The sequence below is a fragment of the Bombina bombina genome, chromosome 2 (genome assembly GCF_027579735.1).
Source record: "Bombina bombina isolate aBomBom1 chromosome 2, aBomBom1.pri, whole genome shotgun sequence".
NCBI lineage: Eukaryota > Metazoa > Chordata > Amphibia > Anura > Bombinatoridae > Bombina > Bombina bombina.
Genome location: NC_069500.1, coordinates 435,339,509 through 435,350,749, shown reverse-complemented (window position 1 = coordinate 435,350,749; position 11,241 = coordinate 435,339,509). Strand labels below are relative to the sequence as shown.

The 11,241-nt window shown below is 39.6% G+C and overlaps 1 protein-coding gene across 1 annotated transcript; it reads right to left on the bottom strand.

The window, feature by feature from the left end:
- Positions 1–10,534: 10,534 nt before the first annotated feature.
- TRIAP1 (TP53 regulated inhibitor of apoptosis 1) lies at positions 10,535–11,223 on the bottom strand. Its single transcript, XM_053702051.1, has 2 exons — positions 10,962–11,223; positions 10,535–10,885 (listed from the first exon to the last, which is right to left on the bottom strand). The coding sequence occupies exons 1-2, from the start codon at positions 11,106–11,108 to the stop codon at positions 10,796–10,798; spliced, it is 237 nt and encodes a 78-aa protein (XP_053558026.1). The 5' UTR covers positions 11,109–11,223; the 3' UTR covers positions 10,535–10,795.
- Positions 11,224–11,241: the final 18 nt, after the last annotated feature.

The following is an 11,241-nucleotide window of genomic DNA, read 5'->3' as shown; positions in this document are numbered from 1 at the left end:
TCCCTCCGCAATACATACAGAGATCTAAAGCTTTTCTTCTTAATTTTTCCTGTAGAGTTAATGGACCTCTGATGAAACCGAGTTCCATAGGGATTTCAGAGGCTTTTGTAGTTGTCTTAGGTGGAAGCAGAGTAGTAACTGTATGTTTAGTGGATGTTTCTAAGTGTGACCTTTCTGAGCGTCTCTCTCTGATGCGTCTATCTAATGTGATGCTAGCATCTATTAGGAGTTCTAAAGTCTCTGGGAGGGGTTGTCTGGCTAGCTCATCCTTGAGAGTATCTGAGAGGCATAGGCGGAATTGATTGCGCAAAGAAAGGTCATTCCACTGTGTATCTGGGGACCATTTCTTAAACTCTGCGATGTAGTCCTCCACAGGCCTTTTATGTTGTCTCAGAGACCTCATTGCTGTCTCAGCAGACAGCTGTTTGTAGGGATCATCATAAAGCTGTCCCATTGCTTTAAAAAACTGATCAAATGAGTACAGCAATGGGTCATTAGTCTCAAAAAACAAATTTGCCCATATACGTGGTTCGCCACGCAGATAGGAGATTGTGGTGAGAACCTTCAAATGATCATTGAAGTATGTTTTAGGTTTTAATTGGAAATATAAGGAACATGAGTTTTTGAATTCCCTAAATTCTGAACGAATACCACTAAATGTTTGTGGAGGATTAGGTTGGGGTTCACTAGAACTAATACGTGTAGTGAGTGTATCAATTTTTTCATTGATGTATTGCTTTAGGGCAGAGTTTTCTAATTGTAGTGTATTTAACCCTGTTGTAAGGTTATCTACAGTTTGAGTTAATTTCTCTACATGAGATAATAAGGCTGCTGGGTCCATAATAGGGCTTGATTGTTATATTGTCAGCCTGTGGAAGGTAATCTCACCCCTGTAAAGGAGAGAGGGAATTTTTAGGACCACAACTGCAGGCTTAGGAGTGTTGTGAAAGTATCAGTGATTCTGTGTAGGTGAGGGAAGGCAGCAAGGTTCAGAATCATTAGATACAGTTCACTTTTATTATAAGGATAGGTGTGACAATGGCTGAGACCTCAGAGCGTATAGCCCCACTCAGTATTGACAACCCGGTTCCCACATATAACAAACATGCAATTGCAACGTTAAAGTTTTAGATAGACAATAACTGATCATATTTGGCAGCAGACATAGTTATACGAAATTAAGGCAAAACAGAGCTCATGAGATTTAGGCTGTACTTAGGTATTGAGACTGAGTAATTAAGAATATAAGTAGTATTAGAGCTTTTAATTATGAAGGTAACCTAACTAAGATTCTGAGACATGTCAGGAGTAATTACTGAATATTCGTAAGTTACTGCGGTATAGGTATGAAGGTAGCGCTTTTGAAACTTACTAATAGAAGTAATGGGTGAGCGGTGTCCGGACAGAGAGAAGTTCCCCTGCAGAGTTTGGGAAAATTGCAGCGTGTGCGATGGTGTGTGACGTCACCGCTTGCCGGTTCCGGTCTTGTGTTTGGTAGAGAGGTGAGCTGCGTCTGTCTCAAAGGTTGCAAGGAGTGAGAAGCTGGATTCAACAATCAAGCAATTTGGTATGAGTAGGAGGGAAATTTAAACTGCTTGTTGGGGAGGAGTTATGTAAGTGTGAAAAGACACAGCTATACAAAGGATAAGGCAAAGAACTTAGGCAGTTATGACACTCATTTATGGACTCTACTGGCTAAATAACAGAAATTACTACCTCACCATTCACTACTGTGCCCAATCAGGTATCTCCTCCCTAGAGATATTCAGACTTTAACAGACAAATGGGCTAACAAGGGTTTGTACAGAGTGGCGAATTGGATGGATGGGAAGACACCCAAGACTTTCACCCAAATACAGACACAAATAGTCCCAATTAAGTTACAGTGGTTCCATTATCTCCAAGTTAACTCGACCATCCAACAATACATTAGGGAACCCCGCCCTAGCCTACCCACAGTTCTAGAAAACCTGCTGAGCACTACACATAGACCTAAACAGGCGATATCCAAAATATACTTTGAAATTCAATCGTTAAATAATAAAACTAAACCCAACATAATTCTTAAATGGGAGGAGGATTTACACATGACCAAAGATAAAAAATGGTGGGATGGAGTCTTTCATTCAGCGTGCTCAGGCCTCTTGAGTGCAGACCTCAGGGAAAACACAATTAAAACCTTGTTCAGATGGTACCTAACTCCAGTTAAAACCCAACATATGTCCCCCACTAACAACAGACTCTGCTACAGGGGCTGCGGGGAAATAGGCTCCTACCAACATATGTGGTGGGACTGCATCATTATACAACCGATATGGGCTCAGTTGTCCTCCCTTCTGGGATCAGTGCTGGAGGAACAGATTCAACTGACACCTGCACAGGCCCTCTTACACGTACCGTTACACCGATTTAATAAACATATAAACACATTCATCAAGATCACTTGCACGGTCACAAGAATGAGCACAGCCAAGTACTGGAAAATTAAAGCTCCCCCATGGGAGGAAGTTAAAAACAAATTAGCACTAACTTACCGAATGTATGAATCTGCCTCTAAAATCCTGGATTCACAAGCCCAATTTGAGAGAGTCTGGTTCTATTGGACACTTAATGGGAACCCTGCCACATAAACATTATAAGGTTATTTTCAAAAATAGATTCAAATGGCCTCAATACTGGGGGGGGGGGAGGGGCTCGGCATCCTACTTTACTTTATTCTTCTTTGCCTAACCAATCAAGGAGTAGTCCACACAGCTTACATGCCGACAACGGCTAGGCACTTTATATACTTCCTATGATTTCTCTTCTTTTCCTTTTCTTATCTCTTCTTACCTTCGGATACACTAGTATCGTTACATGGTTTAAAATGCAGGCTGTTCTGTTTTTCTCCTCAATGAGACAAAATCTGGCTTCCTAAGAGTGATGATATGGACAAGGATAGGAGCAGGGCCTGGTCCTCAGGTTCTTGTTCCGAATGGTATCTTCTCAACATCATATGACATTAGCAGAGATCAAGAGCTTCTAGATCTACCTCGCACATTCTGTTTATGTCTATACACCTTTTGTTAATAGGCCAGATATGCTTATTGTAATATGATGAACCATGGTTATGTCTCTTTCTTATTTTATATACCAATAAAAACGATTTAAACATAAATAGGTAGAAATAATTTCTAGAATTTGGACGTTTTTTAAACCAAGCTGATTTACCCTGCTAGCTGAGAAAGACTGGTAAGTATAGACTGAGAGGCAACTAGACATAGGTTCTCAAACCTTTGTTTTTGCAGGGGAACATAAATGAGGCAATTTATAAATGAATGGTATGCTCCCACTTTATTTTTCAATTGTTTATAGCACCAATAGACTTATATTAGTGTATATATTAAATGGACTAGTGTATTATATTAAGTAAAATAATTTAAACACAATATGTGCCACTGTACACATTTTGCTGTGCTGCATGCATGGGGGGGGGGGGCGGGCGCGTGCACGGGTGGGAACCGCTACAGTACGGAAAAATTGAGTTGTTAGAAGTGGGAGAGAGGGGGGAGGGAATTGAAAAAAATGAGCATCTAAGTGATCTGGGAGGGGGTGGGGGTGTTGTCTTTGGGGGGGGAGGTACACTACGTCAAACATTGAAATTTTTTTTTTTAAATCTATCTTTTGGTAAACTGGGTACTGGCAGCAGACTGCTGCCAGTACCCAAGATGGCTCCCAGGAAGGTAGAGAGGGAGGGTTAGAGAGCTGTTTGGGGGGGGGATTCTACATAGCATCATATGTAAATATGCTTATTTTTTTTTTTTTAAATATACCTTTTATTTTAGTACTGGCAGACTTTCTGTCAGTACTTAAGATGGCGGGGACAATTGTGGGGTGGGGGAGAGAGCTGTTTGGGAGGGATCAGGGGGTCTGATGTGTCAGGTGGGAGGCTGATCTCTACACTAAAGCTAAAATTAACCCTGCAAGCTCCCTAATTAACCCCTTCACTGCTAGACATAATACACGTGTTATGCGCAGCGGCATTTAGCGGCCTTCTAATTACCAAAAAGCAACTCCAAAGCCATATATGTCTGCTATTTCTGAACAAAGGGGATCCCAGAGAGGCATTTACAACCATTTGTGCCATATTTGCACAAGCTGTTTGTAAATAATTTCAGTGAGAAACCTAAAATTGTGAAAAATGTAATGTTACTTTAATTTGATTGCATTTGGCAGTAAAATGGTGGCATGAAATATACCAATATGGGCCTAGATCAATACTTGGGGTTGTCTACTACACTACACTAAAATTAACCCTAGAAGCTCCCTACATGCTCCCTAATTAACCCCTTCACTGCTGGGCATAATACACGTGTGGTGCACAGTGGCATTTAGCAGCCTTCTAATTACCAAAAAGCAACGCCAAAGCCATATATGTCTGCTATTTCTGAACAAAGGGGATCCCAGAGAAGCATTTACAACCAATTATGCCATAATTGCACAAGTTGTTTGTAAATAATTTCAGTGAGAAACCTAAAGTTTATGAAAAAAAATTGTGAAAAAGTGAACGATTTTTTTTATTTGATCGCATTTGGCGGTGAAATGGTGGCATGAAATATACCAAAATGGGCCTAGATCAATACTTTGGGATGTCCTCTAAAAAAAATATATACATGTCAAGGGATATTCAGGGATTCCTGAAAGATATCAGTGTTCCAATGTAACTAGCACTAATTTTGAAAAAAAGTGTGTTGGAAATAGCAAAGTGCTACTTGTATTTATTGCCCTATAACTTGCAAAAAAAAGCAAAGAACATATAAACATTGCGTATTTCTAAACTCAGGACAAAATTTAGAAACTATTTAGCATGGGTATTTTTTGGTGGTTGTAGATGTGTAACAGATTTTGGGGGTCAAAGTTAGAAATGGTGTGTTTTTTCCTCATATTTTGTAATTTTTTTAATAGTAAATTATAAGATATGATGAAAATAATGGTTTCTTTAGAAAGACCATTTAATGGCAAGAAAAACGGTATATAATATGTGTGGGTACAGTAAATTAGCAAGAGGGAAATTACAGCTAAACACAAACACCGCAGAAGTGTAAAAATAGCCTTGGTCCCAAACGGACAGAGAATGGAAAAGTCCTGCCGTCATTAAGGCGTTAAATGGACATACAACCCAATTTTTCCCCCCCCCATGATTTAGATAGAACATAACATTTTAAACAACTTTCTAATTTACTTCTGTTATCAAATGTTCTTAGTTTTCTTGTTATCCTTTGTGGAAAAGCAGAAATGTAAGTTCAAGAGTGTGCACGTGTCTGCAGCACTTTATAGCAGCAGTTTTGCAACAATGTTTTACATTAGCAGGGGCACTAGATGGCAGCACTATTTCCTGTTGTGTAGTGCTTCAGGTATGTGCACGCTACCTACCTAGGTATCTCTTCAACAAAGAATAACATGATAATTAAAAAAAATTGATAATAGAAGTAAATTGGAAATTTTTAAAAATTTGTATCCTCTATCTGAATCATGAAAGAAAATGTTTTGGTTTAATGTCCCTTTAAGGGAATGTGACAGGAAGTAATGGACACTGCTCAAAAGTATAAAATAAAAAGTAAAACCCTTTGAAAGTGATTAATACATATTGCAAGGATTTTTTTTAAATTAAATATAACCCACTGCTTAGTGCTCTTTTATTACAACAATAAAACAAACAGTTTAATATCCCTTTAAGTTTGCAGTGCAACATTAAGACACAGCAATTAGAGTTGCTATATATGTGTATTTTATGTGTGTTTTACAACGGTTCAATTTACACCGTTTCAAAATAACAACCTTTTTTTCCAGTCATGTGACTGCTATTGAAAAGCATTGAGAAGCAGTGCATTTATTAAAATAACCAGTAGGTGGAGCTGTCCGCTTGTGTTGCAGCAAAGCCAAGCAAGCTGAAATTAATCAGTTTAACCAAACCTGAGCTATTGAGCAGATTTCAAAGGAACAAGATCTTCCTGTCTATAAATCAGTCCAAATTGAAATGCATAGAAAGAACTGTTTGCAGAAAAATGCAAGTGAAGTCTGTGTTGTGTGATTATTTTGTTAGGTTTATAATGCTGTTTAGCAAATGTTTTTGTTCATTTAAATTAGTTTAATTATATAGTCTGTGTTGTGTGATTATTTTATTAGGTTTATAATGCTGTTTAGCATTTAAAGTCTTCATTTCACAGCTTTAAAAATAATGTATTAGGTGTTACTTATGACAATTTTGAGAGGGGCCTGGAACCTAACTCCCTCACTTCCCATTGACTTACATTATCAACTGGGTTTCAATTTACAACGGTTTCGATTTACAACCATTCCTTCTGGAACCTAACCCCAGCGTAAACTGAGGGCTACCTGTATATATATATATATATATATATGTGTGTGTGTGTTACGGGTAAAGTCAGAAATTGGGTAATCCTAGGATTACCCGGGTAAACCTGACATTACCCAAGCGGCTGTAGGTAAAGTCCGATATAATATAATTCCCCCTTCTCTACTATTTTGTTTTGCCTCTGCCTGGTGAGCTGAAGGCATCCACCCCAAGTGAACCTTGGGAAATTAGGTTTACAATGGAGATTTCACCCCCTTGAACCCCCCAGGCAGAGGCAAAAAAGATTGTGAAGATGTGTGAATTACAGTGCATCGTATATATGTTTGATGTGGTGACTATGCATTCTGAGAAGATTTATCATGTTACATTGGGCTTTACCCACAGCCACTTGGGTAATATCAGGTTTACCCGGGTAATGCTAGGATTACCCAATTTCTTACTTTAACCGCAATAAATAAATAAAAACCACAATATGTGTCCATGTCATATGTTCTTAAAGGGATGCTAAACCCAAAGTTATTTCTTTCATGATACAGATAGAGCATGCAATTTTAAGCAACTTTCTAATTTACTCCTGTTATCAAATTGTCTTTGTACTCTTGCTATCTTTATTTGAAAAGGAAGAATGTAAGCTTAGGAGCCAGGCCATTTTGGTTCAGCACCTGTGTTGCGCTAGCTGATTGGTGGCTAAATGTAGTTACCAATAAGCAAGTACTATCCAGGGTGCTGAACCAAAAATGGGCTGGCTCCTTAGCTTAGATTCCTGCTTTTTCAAATAAAGATAGCAAGAGAACGAAGAAAAATTGATAATAGGAGTAAATTAGAAAGTTACTTAAAACTGCATGCTCTATCTGACTCATGAAAGAAAACATTTGGGTTTAGTATCCCTTTAACATCAAGTGGTGCATTGGTGTGATGCAAGCTGCCAAGAGGGTAAAATGTACATCAAATCTTCCAAAAGTATCAACCTTTGTCATGCCCACATAACTAAGCAGAAATGTGACCGAAAGCATCGCTGGAGGCCTGTGGCGTCACTGGAGGGGTGCGGACCGCACCGGGTGACACCAGTCCCAGCAGTGCTCAATATCTTCCATTCAGTGGACGATTTAAAACATGGGCTCTACCGGCTTTGATTACTCCACAAGTAAAATATGGGAGGGGTGAGTCAGGGCACAGGACTGTTACTGGCCAGCTGCAGTGCTGTTTAACTTTAAACAGAAGACACTTGTTTACTTGCCATTTAATTCTGGCTATTTACAGCTCCTCTGCACATTTCAGCACACTCTGGATCATAATGTAACCCCGCCCCTCCTCCTCTGACTCGGCACTTGGAGGAGGAGAGGGCACTCAAATCATGACTGCTCTGTGTGCTGAACCTGAGGAAAACAGTGAGGAGTAGAGGTAAGTACAGGGTGTGGAGAACAGTTAGATTATTAGTGAGCAGGAACAGCTTTCCCTCCCTCTCCTCATCAGCTGTTTTTCTAGAGTTGCACTCTGGCCTCTCATATTCTCTTTATGGTAAGGGCTTATGAGAAAGAATGACATGGAATGTGTGTACATATGACATAGCATGTGTGTGTGTAGTATGTATGACATAGAATCTGTGTGTTATATTATTGTAAAGAAGGTGCGTGTGTAATATCTGTGGCAAAGAATGTACATGCACACAGGTACACAGCCCTATGATTATATATATATATATATATATATACCTGATACAAATTTCACAATGTTTTTTAAATAGATCCACCAAACCCTGTTGATTTTATAATACACAGGTTATTTTCAGATATAGGCTATGTGTTGTTATAACTGTGCAAGTCATAGGATGTGTGTGACATACTATATATGTGTGTGTTTAATTGGCGTGTGTGAGTGTAAGATAAAAGAAAGTGTGCATGAGACATAAATAGTGTGGGACAGTTTTTTTGAATGTGTTACAAAGGGTTTGTGCATGAGATATTACATATGTGTGACATAGCATGTGTGTGTTCGGGGTGTATGTCACAGAGCATGTGTCTATGATATTGGGTGTTTGTGTGTGCCTAACATAGAATGTGTATGTATGTGACTGTGTGAGACTTAGTGATGTGTATGTGACATAGGGTGTGTGTAATTAATAAATATATTTATATATATCAGTCTATTTATCAGTTTAGTAGTTACCCAGGGTGCACACCCTAATGTAACATGTATTATGACAACCATACTAATAATATTATATGTTGCTAATATAACTAGTGTTAAAGGGACAGTCAAGTCAAAATTAAAATTTTATTATTCGGATTGAACATTCAATTTTAAACAACATTCTCAATAACTTTTATTATCTAATTTGCTTAAAGGGACACTGAAACCACATTTTTTTCTTTTGTGATTCAGACAGAGCATGCAATTTTAAGCAACTTTCCAATTTACTCCTATTATCAAATTTTCTTTGTTCTCTTGCTATCTTTATTTGAAAAAGGCATCTAAGCTTTTTTTGGGTTCAGATCTCTAGACAGCACTTTTTGTATTGGTGTATGAATTTATCCACCAATCAGCAAGGACAACCCAGTTTGTTCACCAAAAATGGGCCGGCATCTAAACTTAAATTCTTGCATTTCAAATAAAGATACCAAGAGAATAAAGAAAATTTGATAATATGAGTAAATTAGAAAGTTGCTTAAAATGTCATGCTCTATCTGAATCACAAAAGAAAAATGTTGGGTTCAGTGTCCCTTTAACCCTTTCCTGTTTAGCCTAAATTGTCTACATCGGAACAACGTTCCGATGTAAACAAATTGAAATTACGCAAACGTGCATATGATTGTGAGATTTCAATGATGGGATCGGGTCAGGGGGTGTCCTTATGATGTTAGGCACACCCTCCATGCCGCAATCCCATTCAGGAAGCGCCGTCCTAGCGGGGCTAAAGCCCAGCGCAGTTAGGACGGCACGGAACGTCCTAACAGCAGCAAAAGGTTAATTCTCTTCTAATCCTTTGCTGAAAATCTTACCTAGGTTAGGTAGGTTTAGGAGCAGCCGTGCACTACTAGGAACTAGTTGTTGATTGGTGGCTGCAGTTATATGCCTGTTGTCATTAGCTCACTTGATGTGTTCAGCTAGCTTGCAGTAGTGCATTGTTGCTCCTTAAACAAAGGATCCCAAGAAAATTTGATAAAATAAGTAAATTAGAAAATAGTGTAAAATTGGGAAGGTATCATGTGTGGCGATTATTATCCAAAAAAGGTGTTGAGAGTCACCAAAAACATTACTGGGGGGTGACACCAACCCTAGTAACACCACTGCTGGAGGCTGACATTGTTTAAAGGGGCTTGAGTCTAATGTGAAAAAGAAAATCTACAGGTACTTAAAGAGTTTGTTGCGGGAGGGGGGGGGGGCTACATGGCCAGGGGTCTGCAAGGTAAGGTAAGGTGCTTGATATGAAAGGCAATTGCTGCAGGGCCAGGGGTCTGCAAGGTAAGGTGCTTGATATGAAAGGCAATTGCTGCAGGGCCAGGGGTCTGCAAGGTAAGGTGCTTGATATGAAAGGCAATTGCTGCAGGGCCAGGGGACTGCAAGGTAAGGTGCTTGATATGAAAGGCAATTGCTGCAGGGCCAGGGGACTGCAAGGTAAGGTGCTTGATATGAAAGGCAATTGCTGCAGGGCCAGGGGACTGCAAGGTAAGGTGCTTGATATGAAAGGCAATTGCTGCAGGGCCAGGGGTCTGCAAGGTAAGGTGCTTGATATGAAAGGCAATTGCTGCAGGGCCAGGGGACTGCAAGGTAAGGTGCTTGATATGAAAGGCAATTGCTGCATGGCCAGGGGACTGCAAGGTAAGGTGCTTGATATGAAAGGCAATTGCTGCAGGGCCAGGAGTCTGATATACTAGGCAAGGTGCAGAGGCAGGGATCTGATAAGATAGAGAGGGGTAGCAAAGAAAGGCCACTGACAGGACATGAGGGGACGTAAGGCCAAGGGTTGGATGTCACCATATAGCTGACTAGGCATATGAAGCCTTGAGGTCTGATTTGAATGAGTGGGTCTGCAGGACAAGGAATCTGAAGTAGTAGAGAAGAGCTGCAGTGCCTTGGATCTCACCTAGTGTGTAAAAATCCTAATCCCATCACTCACCCTCCTCCTCATATGTAATAATTTTCTAGTATTTTTGTAAGACAGTTGACAATCACAACATACATTTTTAATCATTGTCTTATCCTTTACTTCTCGATAACCACTTCATATAAACGAGAATATAGTATTTCTGTATTGCGACCGTAAAATGTCCCGAATCCTATTTCATTGCAAACGGGTCAAATAATGGCTCATCTTAGTTTAATGTACTAACAAATCCCGTGAACGGTAAAAATAATGCTTTTCACATTTTATTATAAAAAAAAAAAAGATTTTCCTTGATTTAAAACTCTGGGCCCTCTGGTTTTCGGGCCCGCTCTTAGTCACGAGGAGCTGTCCGGTTCTGGTTTCTCTTTGCTAGGAGCCATGAAGTCTATGCCGTCAACCGGAATGTCCTTATCTTTAATCGCTTTCTAAACAAGAGACAGAAGAATGTTACCAAAGTCGCCTACAATTGTGCCGCCTTGACACTAATATCACCCGCCTCACCTGTACGCATTGCCGGTAGTTCCGGAATAGTTCGGTACACGGGTCACTGCCACCTTTACCTTTAAGGAAATTCTCAGCGAACCAGCGATTAAAACACTGGTCATATTCCCGCTTCATATCTGTGCATTCTTCGCCTACGCTGTTCATACTGCATTGAACTGTAGCACTATCTACCGTAAAGCTTTTTTTTTTTTTTTACCGGAATCTAGAAGCTGCGGCCGCTGCCATCATAAAGTCGGATATAAAATGACCTTTTTAAATATGTCCGTCTGTGTTCTTA